The sequence below is a fragment of the Rana temporaria genome, chromosome 8 (assembly GCF_905171775.1).
Source record: "Rana temporaria chromosome 8, aRanTem1.1, whole genome shotgun sequence".
In the NCBI taxonomy this organism is placed as follows: domain Eukaryota; kingdom Metazoa; phylum Chordata; class Amphibia; order Anura; family Ranidae; genus Rana; species Rana temporaria.
Genome location: NC_053496.1, coordinates 176,536,885 through 176,555,704, shown reverse-complemented (window position 1 = coordinate 176,555,704; position 18,820 = coordinate 176,536,885). Strand labels below are relative to the sequence as shown.

General features: G+C 43.7%; 1 protein-coding gene across 1 annotated transcript; it reads left to right on the top strand.

The window, feature by feature from the left end:
* The first annotated feature begins 6,256 nt into the window (after positions 1-6,256).
* On the top strand, positions 6,257-11,675 carry LOC120910171 (gastrula zinc finger protein XlCGF17.1-like). The gene is made up of 3 exons (XM_040322054.1): positions 6,257-6,341; positions 8,283-8,364; positions 10,456-11,675. Exon 3 carries the CDS (start codon positions 10,482-10,484, stop codon positions 11,388-11,390), a length of 909 nt encoding a protein of 302 aa, XP_040177988.1. The 5' UTR covers positions 6,257-6,341; positions 8,283-8,364; positions 10,456-10,481; the 3' UTR covers positions 11,391-11,675.
* The last annotated feature ends 7,145 nt before the right edge of the window (positions 11,676-18,820 follow it).

Below are 18,820 nucleotides of genomic sequence, written 5' to 3'. Positions count from 1 at the left end.
GAGAGTAATGTCATTAAAGGGGGGAGTCCTGAGTGTGTGTTCACTATTTGAATATAATAACATAAAACTACAATGTTTAAAACAAGAACCACTACCAGACCAGTAACCATCTTAAAAATAATTTGCAGGTGAATGTACACAAAAATGTTAAAGAGACGTTCCACCCACCCCATTAAAAATTAAAAGTCAGCAGCTACAAATACTGCAGCTGCTGACTTTTAATATATGTACACTTACCTGTCCAGGGAGCCCGCGATATCTGCACCACAGCAGATCTTTGGATCGGCTGTCGGGTGCAGCCGATGCTATTGCCAGTAAGGGAACCCGGCAGTGAAGCCTTTTGGTATCACAGCCAGTTCCCTACTGCACATGCACGAAGCGCGCATCACTTTCTAGTTGGCCCGGCGGCGCAGGAGGGGGGCCGAGCTTCGCCACGGCGCTGTCTCGGGAACTGGGGACAGGAATCTGTCAAAAACAGATCAATTTTCCCCCCTGAAAGGTGCCAAATGTGGCACGGGAGGGGGGAGGAGACGAATAAGCGGATGTTCCAGTTTAAAAAAAAAAACTAGTATTCCAAAACACTGATTTTGGCATTTGAATGCTTTTAACCAGTTAAGACCAGGACCATTAAGCAGGTTAACCCTTTCATGCCTACGCCTATTGCTGACATTTGGTGTTTACAAGTTAAAATCCATATTTTTTGCTAGAAAATTACTTAGAACCCCCAAACATTATATATATTTTTTTAGCAGAGAATCTAGAGAATAAAATGGCGATTGTTACAATATTTTATGTCACACGGTATTTGTGCGGCGGTGAATTAAACGCAACTTTTTGGGAAAAATGTACTTTCATGAATTAAAAAAAAATGAAAAAGTAAAGTTAGCCCAATTTTTTTGCATAATGTGAAAGATGATGTTACGCCGAGTAAATAGATACCAAGCATGTCACACTTTATAATGCAATGGCGACAAACTACGGTACCTAAAAAATCTCCATAGGCGACACTTTAAACTTTTTTTATGGTAACCAGGTTAGAGTTACAGAGGAGGTCTAGTGCTAGAACTATTGCTCTCGCTCTGGCGATCGCGGAGATACCTCACATGTGTGATTTGAACACCGTTTTCATATGTGGGCGCGACTTCCGTATGCGTTTTCTTTGTTGCGCAAGCTCGCGGGGAGGGGGACGCTTTAAAAAAAAAAATCTTATTTATTTTTATAATATTAAATTGTGTTTATTTTTTTTACATTTTGATTACTTTTATTGCTGTCACAAGAAATGTAAACATCCCTTGTGACAGTAATAGGTGGTGACAGGTACTCTGACCCCCGATCCCTCCTTTGCACTTCAAAGTATTCAGATCGCCGAAAACGGCGATTCTGACTACTGTGTACTTTTTTCAATCCGGCGCCATTGGCAGCCGAGAAACTCGGAAGTGACGTCATGACGTCGCTTCCGTGTTTACATTGCGGAGACTGAATCAAAGCCGTTTATGGCTTTGTTTCAGTCTTCGCCTGGACACTGGAGGCGCCGGATCGAGGATCGGGTCTCCCGGTGGGATGGGAGGCCCGGTCAGAGCGGCGGGAGGGGGGGATGTCATGTGACGTCACTGATCGTCGTTCCCTATGACAGGGAACAGACGATCACTGCCACTGCCACAGAGAAGAACGGGGAAGGTTTGTTTACACTCACCTCTCCCCGTTCTTCAGCTCCTGTGACCCGATCGCGGGACACCGGTGGCGATCGGGTCCGCGGGTCCCGTGGGTGCGGTCACGGAGCTTTGGACCAGGTCGCGAGCGCACCGCCGGCGGCGCTTTATTGACCCACTGCTGGCACTTAAAGGGGACGTACTGGAGGCGATCGGAGCTGTTCGTAAATACTAACAAATACACGGTTCCTGGGTGGTTCCAAGGTCAGCCAAGCTGTCCCTGATCATTTCTGAGGCTCTCCGGCAACCCCCACCTCTGGCCACATGTGGAATTGCATGCAATTGAAGTCAATGCAGAACAAATTATTTAAATTTTCATTGACTTCTAGGGGGAAACTCGCTTTGACATGAAAGTGCTTTGGATTACGAGAATTCTCCAGGAACAGATTATGCTTGTAATCCAAGGTTCCACTGTATATAAAAATATATACAAAATATGGCATATGAGGCTTGATTTGCAAAGCTTTATTACAAGCATAAATATCTACATTTTATCTATGGGGCATCCAGGTCTCTCACCTACACATAGTTTTGTTATCTCAGAATCTTAAAGCGGTTGTATACCCGCAATTTTTTTTTTTTTACACCTGAAAGGCAAAAGGTATAATGAGCTAGTATGCACCACATACTAGCTCATTATGAAATACTTACCTTGGAACGAGGTGTAGAGAACTTACCTGGTCCACGCCGAGCGCGATGTCATCTTGCCTCGGCGTATCATCCGGGTATCACCGCTCCAGCGCTGTGATTGGCTGGAGCGACGATGTCGTCACTCCCGCGTATGCGCATGGGAGACTTCATTTCGGCAAGGTCCGGCGGCTGTCGGGACTTTAGCCGAGGATCCCCGCTGTGTATGCGCCGCTGCAATCAGTGGCGCATTGCGAGGGGAATATCTCCTAAATTGTACAGGTTTAGGAGATATTTTTTATACCTACAGGTAAGCCTTATTATAGGCTTACCTGTAGGTAAAAGTGGTAGTAAAGAGTTTACTACCACTTTAATAAGTCCTGCACTAGGTCCTGAAACCCAGAGACTTTGTAGAGCCTCAATTCCTCATTCCATATCTTACCTGGTAGCCAGTCCTCATTATTAGTCTTAGCTATGCACAGGCCATTATATACAGGTGGTTCTCAAAAAATTAGCATATTGTGATAAAGTTCATTATTTTCTGTAATGTACTGATAAACATTAGACTTTCATATATTTTAGATTCATTACACACAACTGAAGTAGTTCAAGCCTTTTTATTATTTTAATATTGATGATTTTGGCATACAGCTCATGAAAACCCAAAATTCCTATTTAAAAAAATTAGCATATCATGAAAAGGTTCTCTAAACAAGCTCTTAACCTAATCATCTGAATCAACTAATTAACTCTAAACACCTGCAAAAGATTCCTGAGGCTTTTAAAAACTCCCAGCCTGGTTCATTACTCCAAACCGCAATCATGGGTAAGACTGCCGACCTGACTGCTGTCCAGAAGGCCATCATTGACACCCTCAAGCAAGAGGGTAAGACACAGAAAGAAATTTCTGAACAAATAGGCTGTTCCCAGAGTGCTGTATCAAGGCACCTCAGTGGGAAGTCTGTGGGAAGGAAAAAGTGTGGCAGAAAACGCTGCACAACGAGAAGAGGTGACCGGACCCTGAGGAAGATTGTGGAGAAGGACCGATTCCAGACCTTGGGGGACCTGCGGAAGCAGTGGACTGAGTCTGGAGTAGAAACATCCAGAGCCACCGTGTACAGGCGTGTGCAGGAAATGGGCTACAGGTGCCGCATTCCCCAGGTCAAGCCACTTTTGAACCAGAAACAGCGGCAGAAGCGCCTGACCTGGGCTACAGAGAAGCAACACTGGACTGTTGCTCAGTGGTCCAAAGTACTTTTTTCGGATGAAAGCAAATTTTGCATGTCATTCGGTAATCAAGGTGCCAGAGTCTGGAGGAAGACTGGGGAGAGGGAAATGCCAAAATGCCTGAAGTCCAGTGTCAAGTACCCACAGTCAGTGATGGTCTGCCATGTCAGCTGCTGGTGTTGGTCCACTGTGTTTTATCAAGGGCAGGGTGAATGCAGCTAGCTATCAGGAGATTTTGGAGCACTTCATGCTTCCATCTGCTGAAAGGCTTTATGGAGATGAAGATTTCATTTTTCAGCACGACCTGGCACCTGCTCACAGTGCCAAAACCACTGGTAAATGGTTTACTGACCATGGTATTACTGTGCTCAATTGGCCTGCCAACTCTCCTGACCTGAACCCCATAGAGAATCTGTGGGATATTGGGAAGAGAAAGATGAGAGACGCAAGACCCAACACTCTGGATGAGCTTAAGGCCGCTACCGAAGCATCCTGGGCCTCCATAACACCTCAACAGTGCCACAGGCTGATTGCCTCCATGCCACGCCGCATTGAAGCAGTCATTTCTGCAAAAGGATTCCCGACCAAGTATTGAGTGCATAACTCAACATAATTATTTGAAGGTTGACTTTTTTTAAATTAAAAACACTTTTCTTTTATTGGTCGGATGAAATATGCTAATTTTTTGAGATAGGAATTTGGGGTTTTCATGAGCTGTATGCCAAAATCATCAATATTAAAACAATAAAAAGGCTTGAACTACTTCAGTTGTGTGTAATGAATCTAAAATATATGAAAGGCTAATGTTTATCAGTACATTACAGAAAATAATGAACTTTATCACAATATGCTAATTTTTTGAGAACCACCTGTACAGTATATGAGCCAACTGGTGCTGAAATACCTTCTGTTATGTCCCTTCCTAATTAAAATCTTCAGCTCTTTGGATGTTTCTAGTACATCCAGAGTCTGAAGAGATTATAACAAGTTCATGAGCTTCGTTTGGTTTAGCCTGCTCAGTGTTTTTCTGTAAAAGTACCCTTCCCTCATTATGATGTCATAATGTCTGAAACATTACAGAAGGAAGAGCTACAAGGCAAAATCTTAACCACTTCCAAACCGTGTGAATTCCAGCACTCATCTCCATGTAAAAATCATATTTTTTTTGCTATAAATTTAATCAGAACCCCCAAACATTAAATATATTTATTTAGCAGAGACTCTAGGGAATAAAATGGTGGTTATTGCAACTTTTTATGTCACATGGTATTTGCGCTGCTATTTTTCAAACGCAGTTTTGTTTTGGAAAAAAACACTCATGAATAAAAATAAAATAAAAAAGAAACAGTAATGTAAGCCCCATTTTTTTTTTGCATAATGTGACAGATGATGTTACGCCAAGTAAATAGGTACCTCACTTGTCATGCTTTAAATATGCGCACAATCGTGGAATGGTGCCAAACTTAGGTACTTAAAAGCTCCATAGGCGACGCTTTAATTTTTTTTACAGGTTACCTGTTTAGAGTTACAGAGGAGGTCTTGGGCAAAAATTATTGCTCTCGCTCTAATGTTCACATAGATACCTCACATGTGTGGTTTTAACATCATTTACATATGTGGACACAACCTTCTTTTGCGTTTCCTTCTATGTGCGAGCATGCAGGGACGGGGGCACTATAATTTCTTTACGTTTTTTTATTTTTACACTTTCCCTTCAAAAAATAAATAAAATTGGATCCCATTTATCCTTTTGATTCCTATTACAAATAATGTAAACATCCCTTGTAATAGGAATAGGAATAGTGTGTGACAGGTCCTCTTTGTGGAGAGATCTGGAGTCTATAAGCCCCCAGTTCTCTCCTCCAGGCTGGAAAGCCTGAGATAAAGAGAAAAAACTACGATCTCAGGCTTTCCAGCCGAGTCCCCAGCATTGTTTACTTCCACCGGCCCGGCCTCTGAGAGTCATAGAGACTGCCAGGGACCATCTGGCCCTTGGTTTTTTCTATGACTAATTTCTGGCACCGCTGGATTCCCTCTTCGGCTCGCAGATCGCACAAGTGAGCCGATAGAAGCACCGGACAGGGGCTGGGGTCATTTCAAAGACAGTCAGTGCAGAATTAAAAAAAATCTGAATTATACACCCCCGCTCCTACTAGCTTAGGAGGGTGTATTTGTTTCCATTATCTGTGTCCCTTTCTGAAGATCATGTGCTGGTCGGAGCAGAGGGACTATTTATTCCGTTTCGGGTGCATGCCCATCCAGCTCCGCTCGCATGTTCTTCTGCCTTGGCTCAAGTCCCGGCCAGCCGCCTGCTTGCTTATCTCCTTGCCTTCCACGGCAGAGTGATCTTCCTCCGCTCCCCACCCAGTAGTAGCTGGGACCCGAAGAGTAAGAGTTGACAGGCTGTGAGGCGGGTGGCGACGGGCAGAGAGTCGCTGATTGCCGCCATTACTATTAAAAAATAAAATATGTCCCCGGATTTAATAAAAATCTGGTCACCTTACTGTAGCTATACCCATCATTCAGATATCACCACGGAAAGCCCAGGACATCATATGATGGTAACATAACAAACTGTAGGATGAACTTATTAAAACCACCACAAGATGGCGATATCACTTGGTTTACATGGAAAACACTCTGACAGGAAATAATTTCAAGTCTTGTCACTAAGGACAGGAAGTGATGTAAGGTTAATGGGACGGTATATATAAGTTAAATACAGGAAGTTTCGGTGAGTAGTGAACGAAGTAGAGAGGAGACATTCGCACTACTAAGGTAATAAAATATAATTTTATAGCAACGTCACTTTGTGTTTGTCCCTTTTCTCCATATTCACTATGACATCTTTGATCTCCAACTTACATCACTACACACATTTAACCTTGCATGTCTCTTTTGCATTAAAAAGCTTGCCTGCACATACATATGCAAATTGAATGTGGGTTTCTCACATCCAATTTGCATGACATGTGAGTGTGACCGGGTTCCAATGGGGCCCGTTCACACATGTCCAGGGCGGTCAAGGTCCAGATTGAAAAAGGGTCCTGTGCGTGTTTGGGTCTGGTTCAGGTGTGAATTCGGAAAAAAAATTTGACCTGAATGGCACCTGAACCAGTGAACAGACACTCTCCGAACACCAGGCATGAACCCTTGGCCGCACATATGTGAACCCGGCCTTAGGCTTCTAACTTGAGAGGTAATCGTATGAATAGTCAATCTCCAGTCCTCAATATAACGTCATGAGGAGGAGATACTGTACACCATATGAAAGGTCCATCTCCATTCCTCAATATAATGTCATGTTCCCAACAAAAGAGGAGGAGATACTGTACACCATATGAAAGGTCAATCTCCATTCCTCAATATAATGTCATGTTCCCAACAAATGAGGAGGAGATACTGTACACCATATGAAAGGTCCATCTCCATTCTTCAATATAACGTCATGTTCCCAACAAATGAGGAGGAGATACTGTACATCATATGAAAGGTCCATCTCCATTCCTCAATATAACGTCATGTTCCCAACAAATGAGGAGGAGATACTGTACACCATATGAAAGTTCCATCTCCATTCCTTAACATAACGTCATGTTCCCAACAAATGAGGAGGAGATACTGAGATTGCAGGCTTGGCTGGCTTAAATCAGGTTTGGTCTCCACCCAGAGACCGGCCACATTAATCACCTTGCAGGTGGACAGACAGACACGGAGAAGGCCATATGAAAGGTCCATCTCCATTCCTCAATATAACGTCATGTTCCCAACAAATGAGGAGGAGATACTGTACACCATATGAAAGGTCCATCTCCATTCCCCAATATAACGTCATGTTCCCAACAAATGAGGTGGAGATACTGCACACCATATGAAAGGTCCATCTCCATTCCTCAATATAACGTCATGTTCCCAACAAATGAGGAGGAGATACTGTACATCATATGAAAGGTCCATCTCCATTCCTCAATATAACGTCATGTTCCCAACAAATGAGGAGGAGATACTGTACACCACATGAAAGGTCCATCTCCATTCCTCAATATAACGTCATGTTCCCTACAAATGAGGAGGAGATACTGTACACCATATGAAAGGTCCATCTCCATTCCTTAATATAACGTCATGTTCCCAACAAATGAGGAGGAGATACTGAGATTGCAGGCTTGGCTGGCTTAAATCAGGTTTGGTCTCCACCCAGAGACCGGCCACATTAATCACCTTGCAGGTGGACAGACAGACACGGAGAAGGCCATATGAAAGGTCCATCTCCATTCCTCAATATAACGTCATGTTCCCAACAAATGAGGAGGAGATACTGTACACCATATGAAAGGTCCATCTCCATTCCTCAATATAACGTCATGTTCCCAACAAGAGAGGAGGAGATACTGTACACCATATGAAAGGTCCATCTCCATTCCTCAGTATAGCAATTTGTTTCCAACTGATGCACCAGAAACAATGTACCGCTCAGGGGCTGTATGTGGCCCTTTTGTACCTATTGTGCGGCATTGTATAGTCAGGGTTTTCCTTGGCTAGCTAACTGACATCCGCTTGGTAAATGTTTTTTTCTTCCACTCTTGTAGCATGTTTTCTCTCTCTAACCATGTACGGTAGTATATCTACAGTCTCCTGTAGCATTACATAAACGAAATGTTATGTGCAAACCTATACCAAGGTTAGATGTCATAACTAAGACCCCTTTTATCTTTTCAGTTTATCACCACTGCTGTACACCATATGAACCCATATGGCTCCGATCTTAAGTGTGGTTTCACACTTTTAAGAAAAGGTGTAGGTAAGTCCCATTCTTCACCATATGAATATTTTCAATACACAAATAATGTTGCCTGGTGTGGTTTGGGTGTTTTGTATATCTGATCTGGTTTGTATTCTAATGCCGCGTACACACAGTTGGAAATTCCGCCAGCAAATGTCAGATGTGAGCTTTTGGTCGGAAATTCCCACCGTGTGTATGCTCCATCTGATTTTTTCTGTTGGAATTTCCGCCAGCAAAAGATTGAGAGCAGGTTCTCAATTTTTTCGATGGGAAAAATTTAGATCGAAAATTCTGTAGCAATTCTGACGCGTAAAATTGTCGACGCATGCTCGGAAGCATTGAACTTAATTTTCTCGGCTCGTCGTAGTGTTGTACGTCACCGCGTTCTTGACGGTTGAAAGTTCAAAGAACTTTTATGTGACCGTGTGTATGCAAGCCAAGCTTGAGCGGAATTCCGTCAGAAAAACCATCCAAGGTTTTTCCGACGGAAAATCCGATTGTGTGTACGGGGCATTAGTTTGCTGTTATGATTGCACCCAATTCAATGAAAGAGCTCTGTGAAAGTTTTTACAACAATGGCGCACACTAACAGAAGATAAAATGGTTTTCCATGAAAAGTCCTTTGAGCTGGAAAGCTCTACAGTGGGATAACAGTCTTTAGATCTGGGCAGCCTTGTGTGGGGAGCCGAAGCCGGACTCCAAAACATGAAACAGAAAAAGCAGAAAACAGGCGCCAGTTAGAAAACTGTAAACTTTAATATAAAATAAGCATCAAAGCACTCACATTGAAATAGCTGTGTACAGACATGTAGATGTGATCAGGATGTTAGTCGATTCATCAGCCGTGATGTGTAGTCCCTTGTCGCTATGAGATCCGTTCGCTGTGCTTGTACAGCTTGTGGAGGAGCAAGTGCCTGGTTCACCAACGGGCGATTTCCAGGTGTGTTCTGCGGCAACCAGATGGAGGGCTGGAGCGCAAGCGATGAGTATTGCTGGGACGCAGCGGCGTGAGGGAGAATGACGTCACATCCGAGGACAAAGATGCAACGCGTTTCAGTGCATGCGCCGTGAATTACTACGAATCACAGCGCGCACCTTTTTCAAGCTCTTTAAGTGCCGCTGCGTCCCAGCAAGACTCATCGCTTGCGCTCCAGCCCTCCATCTGGTTGCCGCCGAGCACACCCGGAAATCGCCCGTTGGTGAACCAGGCACTTGCTCCTCCACAAGCTGTACAAGCACAGCGAACGGATCTCATAGTGACAAGGGACTACACATCACGGCTGATGAATCGACTAACATCCTGACCACATCTACATGTCTGTACACAGCTATTTCAATGTCAGTGCTTTGATGCTTCTTTTATATTAAAGTTTACAGTTTTCTAAGTGGCGCCTGTTTTTTGCTTTTTCTGTGAAAGTTTTGAATGCCGTACGAATATATGCAAAATGAAAAACATACCGTATTTATCGGGGTATACCGCGCCCCGGTGTATAACGCGCACCCCTAGCTTAGCAAGGTAAAAAAGGAAAAAAAAGAAAACTTACATTTTTGCCCTGCGTCCATCGGCGGCCTTGTGGGTGTCCATCTGCGGCTTCCTTGCGAGGTGTCCGTCTGCGGCCGTCCATCCAGGTGTCTGTCTCCGTCCAGCGTGTCCGTCTGCAGCCGTCCATCCAGGTGTCCGTCTCCGTCCAGCGTGTCCGTCTGCGGCCTCCATCCAGGTGAGCGTGTCTGGTGTTCGATTTTGGCGCAAGCCGAGAGGAGCAGGATTTCCTGTATGTTCGGCTCCTCTCTGCTTGTCTCGGCTCCTCTCACGTGGCTGCGGGCAGGGCCGAGCGTGGCCGAGCCTAGCCGAGTGCGCAGTACACTCGGCTCGGCTCTCGGAGAGACATCAGGGATCGGCGTATATCGCGCACCCATGATTTTTCCCTGATTTTAAGGGGACAAAAGTGTGCGGTATACGCCAATAAATACGGTATATATCCTGTATTAAAAATTGCTTTACAACAGATGGACAGTAATTTTGGAATATAAATACATTGGAGGAACATCTTGTTATATCTCCATATTGTTATGCCGAAGATACTGACATTGTACAATAATCTCCAACAGTGAATTATTACCAACTGGGAACATAAATGGAACTTTCTAATACAAAGGAATCTTCTGGTAAATCTCATACTATGACTTCAGATGTCCATCAATGTTCTCCCAGTGCGGACATATCAATAAACCAATCTAATCCCCAGAAATCTCAGACTATGACTTCAGATGTGCATCTAAATTCTCCCAGTGCGGACACATCAATAAACCCATCTAATCCCCAGAAATCTCAGACTGTGACTTCAGATGTCTATCGAAGTTCTCCCAGCGCAAACTCATCAAAAAACCCATCTAATCCCCAGAAATCTTCATTAAAACATAAGGAAGTTCACACGGGGAAGAGTTTATTATCCTGTTCTGTGTGTGGGGAATCCTTCATGGAAAACAGAAACCTTCTTAAACACCAGAGAAGCCACGCTGGTAAGCGTCCTTATTCATGTTCAGAGTGCGGACAATGTTTCACTCAGAAAGGAGATCTTATTCTACACAAGAGAGTTCACACGGGTGAGCGTCCTTTTTCTTGTTTGGAGTGCGGGAAATGTTTTGTACAGAAAATCACCCTCCTCAGACACCAGAAAACTCACACGGGTGAGCGTCCTTTTTCTTGTCCGGAGTGCAGGAAATGTTTCGCTCAGAAAATAAATCTTGTTGCACACCAGAAAATTCACACGGGTGAGCGTCCATTTTCCTGTTCAGAGTGCGAGAAATGTTTCATCAAAAAAGCAGATCTAATTTTACACCAGAGAACTCACACGGGTGAGCGTCCTTTTTCCTGTTCAGAGTGCGGAAAATGTTTTGCACAGAAAGTTGCCCTTCTTAAACATAGCAGAATTCACACGGGTGAGCGTCCTTATTCATGTTCAGAGTGCGGGAAATCTTTTGTCCAGAAAGGAACACTTTCTAAACACTTTCTAAAATTCACACAAATAAGTATTCATGTTTAGAGTGTGGAAAATCGTTCACTGAGAGAAATGTTTTTTTCCTACACCAGAGAATTCACACCATGGAGCGTTCAAACTGCACTCCTTAGACTACAGGAAATGTGTTAAAGATAAAGAAAGGCCCGGAGCAAAAGAACAAAAGAATGCTGTGAGCGGTGTTTAGTAGTGATAAGAGGGCAGCGGGGAGGGGACAGTAGGTATTAAATAGAATCGGCCCCTCCCCTGGGTTAACACAGCGTTGGGAAAGTTCCCACCCACCCTCCCTTTTTGACTTGGTGATTTGTTTCTGGTGGTGGTTGGTTTGTGTTTGTGCTTTCTCCTTTTTCTTTATGCAGGCGACGCTGATCACGTAGTGGTGGCAGTGGCGGGTGTTGGTCTTTGCGGGTGGAAGGAAGATACATCAAAGAAGGAGTTCAGAACCTATCGGTGGTATGGGCCCTGAGGGTGGTAGTTTCAGTTAACTGAAGTGTAGCTGGAATATTATGTTAATGGGGGCACTGCGGTCAGTGGTCGTCTCTGAGCCAGCTTGTCGGCTTGAGGCCTACGATCAGAGGGTGAGGTACTGCAGTGCCAGATGTTACAAGATGGTGGTTGGAGGTTCCTGCAAAGACCAGCGCTAGGATACTGATGGGATTGTTTTCCAAGAAAATGTTATGTTATGTGTTAATTTAAATTTAAATATTTAGAAAAAGTTATTTTAAAATAAAGGAGGCTGCTACGGCCTAAGTTTACTCCAAAATAATGTGGTGGTCTCGTTATTCAAGTTAAAGTATAAGGTGGAGTATAAGGATGGGTTTAGCAGCAATGGGGACATCTGTTATACAAGTCAAGACGCTGCATTAGTCATCAAAACACAACTGCTGATTCTTTTGACAAATGTACAATAGCTTTTAATAGGGGGAACTGTTTAGTCCATAGATAACTGCAGGGTAAAAAATTGTTTGTGAAGGGAAACATCCTGGAAAAAGTGGCAAAAATGTAGAGTGGATGGTGGGAGGAGAGCTGTCGGAGAATGTAGTATGTATGGTGGAGGAGAGCTGACGGAGAATGTAGTGTGGATGGTGGAGGAGAGCTGTCGGAGAATGTAGTGTGGATGGTGGAGGAGATCTGTCGGAGAATGTAGTATGTATGATGGAGGAGAGCTGACGGAGAATGTAGTGTGGATGGTGGAGGAGAGCTGTCGGAGAATGTAGTGTGGATGGTGGAGGAGATCTGTCGGAGAATGTAGTGTGGATGGTGGGAGGTGAACTGTCGGAGAATGTAGTGTGGATGGTGGAGGAGATCTGTCGGAGAATGTAGTATGGATGGTGGAGGAGAGATTCAGAGAATGTAGTGTGGATGGTGGAGGAGAGCTGTCGGAGAATGTAGTATGGATGGTGGGAGGGGAGCTGTCGGAGAATGTAGTGTGGATGGTGGAGGAGATCTGTCATGGAATGTAGTGTGGATGGTGGGAGGAGAACTGTCAGGGGAATGTAGTGTGGATGGTGGAGGAGAGCTGTTGGAGAATGTAGTGTGGATGGTGGAGGAGAGCTTTTGGAGAATGTAGTGTGGATGGTGGAGGAGATCTGTCGGAGAATGTAGTGTGGATGGTGGAGGATAGCTGTCAGAGAATGTAGTGTGGATGGTGGGAGGAGATCTGTCGGAGAATGTAGTGTGGACGGTGGAGGAGATCTGTCGGAGAATGTAGTGTGGACGGTGGAGGAGAGCTGTCGGTTTTCTCAGATCTGGGCTCCTCTCTGTACTGAGCACTTAAAGGAAACACATTGATTATCCATGAAATAGAGAAACCATATAATAATTATTTACAGTGATGTCAAATGTGTGGATTTAGTAGGATGAGGCATGACCAATATTAAATAAATTAGTCTTATCTATATTGGTAATCTTTTTAAAACATGACTTACAATTCATGTAGTTCTACAATGAATATGTGTACGTTCTAAATTTGTGCATCAATTTTTAGTTTCTTTTTCATTCTTTTTTTTTTTTTGTCTTAATAATAAATATTTAAATACAAAGTTGTTGTTTCATTATATGTATATTTTTTCTTCATTTTTTGTATTGAGATATAATGTGTGCGTGACAATAAAGAAAAGAGTCCATTGGATGTAGTACAGTCCTAGTTAGGTTGCTAGGCAAATATTTTTTTTTTTTTTACCCCACTGTTATCAGTGCAGTGATTGTTGATTGTTTCTGTCTGCTCTGGATCTTACAGGCTGTAGGTTAGATTGCGCTCCCCTGCCTTCTAGACACTTCTGGAATATAGAGGTTTGAGCAAGGCAACTCTCTACCTGAATATTTATTGCTCTCCAGCCAATCTCTGGGGAGGTGGGCCCAGACGGTGGCTTGAGTTTAGCAGTTATTCATCGGGGTCCCAGCTGTGGCCTATTTTTTTGGATCCCTTTTTGAAGCTAGTCAAGGGATTTCTCAGTTAATCGTATAACTTTTGAAATATAGGATGTAAAATTAAGCTTGCGTTTTTCCACCTGTAGTTTCAGCCTCGCGTACACATTATGTAGCGCCTAGGTACTTTAAAGTATCGGTGCTAGTTAAATTTAGAGGGAGATCAGAGTGTAGTTAAACTCTGATCCAAATTGTTGTGTGCAAAGCAGGGTCTCTGTCTCAGCTTGGCTGTGCTGTGGGCTCATTCTGTAGCACTGGGGTGTTCTTCCAACCCCGGTGCTGCAGGTGGCAGCAGTGGAGTCAAGGTTTGGGTGCTCTTTCCCAGCAGCCAATCAGGAGGGTTTGGCCTCGCTGTGCATGCTGGGGAGGGGTATTTATGGGACAGACGCCATTGGTTCTGGGTTCTCCTTCGTCCAGTGTGGCACCCACCTTTTAGGGTGACCACATCACGGCGCCCCGGCGTTATGGCCTACCTGGCCGAGGCGTGCGTGCCAAGTGGTGTTCCTGGTTCCTGGGACCATGTTGGTCCGGAAAATCTGAACAGCGACAGGGACCCAGTGAGTGGCTTGGTTCCCACCTTCGAGGATCCCAAACCTGATGACCTTACATGTTTGATCATGTGACAAAACACCTCTGATTTTCACATTTAACATCTAAACAGTCCGTCGGATTTAAAAACATTGTATTTAAGCATATAAGCTCCGTTTTGTGTTGAAAATAAGTGTGAAATCTAAAACTCAGATGGGTGTAACAAGATGTCCGCTTGCCCCCTTCTCACTCTATCATTACTGTGCAGGAGTGTGGGGTGTAGGAAGATGGCGGTGACGGAACATGACTTCCGGAGCATTCTGTGATGGGGAGCAGAATGTGACAACACAGCGGATCTCACATGGAACGCACAGACAGGAAATGATTTAAAAGCACAAACAGGAAGTTCCGGGTGAATGGTGAGTCGGGAGGAAGTAGAGAGGAGACATTTCTGGAACTGGCAGCAGAGGAGGTAATAAGATATTATTTTATATTTACATCCAGTAACCTCCGTCATGTCCGTCCTCTTCTTCAACCCTAGTTGCTGGTTTATAAGCCAGATACATCCTAAATATAGAGCCATTTATCCAACTGTCCATCCAGAGCCTCTGGTTTATAGATCGGATACATCCTAAATATAGAGTAATTTATCCAACTGTCCATCCAGAGCCTCTGGTTTATAGATAAGATACATCCTAAATATAGAGCCATTTATCCAACTGTCCATTCAGAGCCTCTGGTTTATAGACCAGATACATCCTAAATATAGAACCATTTATCCAACTGTCCATCCAGAGCCTCTGGTTTATAGACCGGATACATCCTAAATATAGAGCCATTTATCCAACTGTCCATCCAGAACCTCTGGTTTATAGACCGGATACATCCTAAATATAGAACCATTTATCCAACTGTTCATCCAGAGCCTCTGGTTTATAGACCGGATACATCCTAAATATAGAGCCATTTATCCAACTGTCCATCCAGAACCTCTGGTTTATAGTCCAGATGTACCCTAAATGTAGAGCCATTTATCCAACTGTCCATTAGAGATTAGTTGAACTGGACAGTACTGTGGTGGGTAAACTACAGGTGCCAGGTTTGAAGCTTATTTAACATTATATTTTTTCTGAAAGAAGATACTTAGGAGAAAATACTGATGGTAGTAATCAGTTTATCAAATGCAATTTTTTTGTAAAATCACACACCAACGTTTGTTTTAGAGCACACACATACGCCTATATACATATCACCCAGTTTTTGGGACATTATAAATGATGAGGTTGAGTAAATAGATACCCAACATGTCAAGGTTTAACATTGCTCATGCCTGTAAAACGATGACAAACTTCCGTACCCTAAATATGCTAGAACTATGGCTCTTGCTATCACGTTCGTGGCAAAAATGTACGTGTGGCGCGAACACCATTTACATATGTGGGCTTGACCTACATATGCGTGCAGGGATCTTTTAAAAAAACATTTTTTTTATTTTATTACTTTTTTTTTATTTTTACACTATCCCTTTTAATTTTTTCTTATCACTTTTATTTCTGCCACAAGGAATGTAAACATTCCTTGTGATAATAAAGCATAACAGGTTCTCTTTATGCAGAGATCCGGGGTCTATAAGATCCCACGTCTCTCCTCTACCTCAGATTTAAAGCGGATGTGCCACTAAAAATATATATTAAAAGCCAGCAGTTACAAATACTGCAGCTGCTGACTTTTAATATAAGGACACTTACCTGTCCTGGAATCCAGCGCCGATCGCAGCAGATGACGAGCCGATCGCTCGTCACCCTGCTGCTCCCCCCTCCATCCACGGTGAGGGAACCAGGAAGTGAAGCGCTCCGGCTTCACTGCCCGGTTCCCTACGGCGCATGCGCGAGTCGCGCTGCGCCCGCCGATTGGCTCCCGCTGTGTGCTGGGAGCCGAGTGTTCCCAGCATACAACGGGGGACGGACGGGAAGCAAGGGAAATACCCGTCTTTTGCCCGCATCGTAGGGCCGGAAGTGGGTGCAGATACCTGTCTGTAGACAGGTATCTGCACCCCCCTCCCCCCTGAAAGGTGTCAAATGTGACACCGGAGGGGGGGAGGGTGCCGATCAGCGGGACTCCACTTTAGAGTGGAGATTTTTTAAGAAAAAAAAAACATTGACATAAAGTTTTCCCCCAAAAAAAGGCATTGTTTATGTCGGAAGTGACATCATAACATTGTTCCTGGCCTCCTAGGTCATAGAGGTGAGCGGTGGCCATCATTCCTCTGCTAATCTCTATGGCCAGCCGCCTCAACTGCCAGATCGGTTCCTGGGCTTTCCGATGAGCGAGAAGCACTGAAAAGTGATCCAGCAACTAATAAGCCGCTCGGATCACTTTCATCGGAAAGAGCAAAAAATAAATAATACCCGGGTTATGACATCCAGCCGCAGTCATAACCTGGTATTCTACTTCAAAACCATGACATATTTTTCAAGTTAGGCAATCTTGAAGTGGAGATCTTAAAGGTCATCAGTTTAGAGTTAACCATGAATAATGGGCCTAGAATGATTGCTCTAATTGGCATAACCCATGTATGCATAAATGTTGTTTTATCTATGGGCATAGACGTGCGGTGAAAGTGAGCAATGTAATATAGTTAGATGCACACTATTGCATTTTTTTTTGTTTTCTTTCAAGCCATGTATACAAAAAAAAGAACTCTTGAATGGACTATCAGCAGCAATAGCCTAATGGACTCTAATGCCGCGTGTCATTTAAAATGATCGTGTGTGGGCTTCACATCATGTTTCGGGTTCTGAAAAACGAAAAAAAAAAAATTCGAACATGCTGAATTTTTTAACAACGATTTAAACAATGTCGTTTTTTGGGTTGTAAAAAATGATCGTGTGTGGGCTAAAACGACGTTAAAAACCCGCACATGCTCAGAAGCAAGTTATGAGACGGGAGCGCTCGTTCTGGTAAAACTACCATTCGTAATGGAGTAAGCACATTCATCACGCTGTAACAGACAGAAAAGCGCGAATCGTCTTTTACTAACAGGAAATCAGCTAAAGCAGCCCAAGGGTTAGTGTTATCCGCATGGAACTTCCCCTTTAGAGTGCCGTTGTACGTGTTGTACGTCACCGCGCTTTTGCTAGAACATTTTTTAAAAACGATGGTGTGTGGGCAACGTCGTTTTAATGATGAAGTTGGAAAAACATTGTTTTTTCTACATGCCGAAAAACGTCATTTTTTTACATGCCGAAAAATGATTGTGTGTACGCGGCATCACACTAATTTGTCCTTGCACACTTTATCAGCATCATGCTCTAGGCCTTGCCTATCCCACCTAATCACATTGTCAAAATGGCTGCTGGGAACCCAGGCTATTTGTAGTGATGGACTGGATTATAGCAAAGCCCCCATTATTTACCATTCTAAGACATATTATCCAAGTTCAGAGGCCAGGAACTGCATTTTTGGTAGTGAGTTGCTGTAATGGAAAACTGGCTGCATTAGATTGTCAGGTCTACAAATAAGTTGGGCTCGCTGCAAACCTTTTGCTCAATCCAAACTCCTAGCTTGTTCCTAGTTATAGTGTAATGATCAGTGAGACCGATATATGATCTGTCTACAGAGATCGGAGTCTTGTATGGATCAAATGATCACATCGAAGAGGATGGAGGAGGACCCCAGTCACATGACTGAAAGGATATTGAACCTCACCCTGGAGATCATCTACCTGCTGACCGGAGAGGTGAGGAGGGTTCTGGGAGGTCACATGACATCACTCTTATCTCTATTAATAAAACACAGACCTGACCAGAGAGGTGAGGAGGATTCTGGGAGGTCACATGACATCACTCTTATCTCTAGTAATAAAACACAGACCTGACTGGAGAGGTGAGGAGGATTCTGGGAGGTCACATGACATCACTCTTATCTCTATTAATAAAACACAGACCTGACTGGAGATTCTAGGAGGATTCTGGGAGGTCACATGACATCACTCTTATCCTCTTTTTTTTTTTGTAATTCCTTTATTTTCTGAGAGTTGCAATTCACAGTTAAACAGAAACATGAATGCACGAAGCATAGTCAACATTTAGAATAGACATAGAAAATCTCTCATGGAAATACGTAGGTCAGTATGCCTATTTAAACACTCTCATCTCTTTTAATGAAACACAGACCTGACCGGAGAGGTGAGGAGGATTCTAGGAGGTCACACGTCATCTCTTTAATTTCCAGTACTACACACACCTGACTGGACACATGAGGAGGATTCTGGGAGGTCTCATGACATTATTGTTGGTATTTCAATGCAGAGTTTTCCTCCGGTGAAGTTTGGTGACCATTTAACCATCACAGTGCCTTCACTTCATTCCATGAATCCCAAGAGAGACAATGACAAGAAGGTTGTAGAGCTTGCCAACAAGATTACAGAGCTTCTGACAGGAGAGGTGAGCGGTGCCGGGAATTCTGGGACATTATCCAGTAACAGACAAGGGATGTGTCTG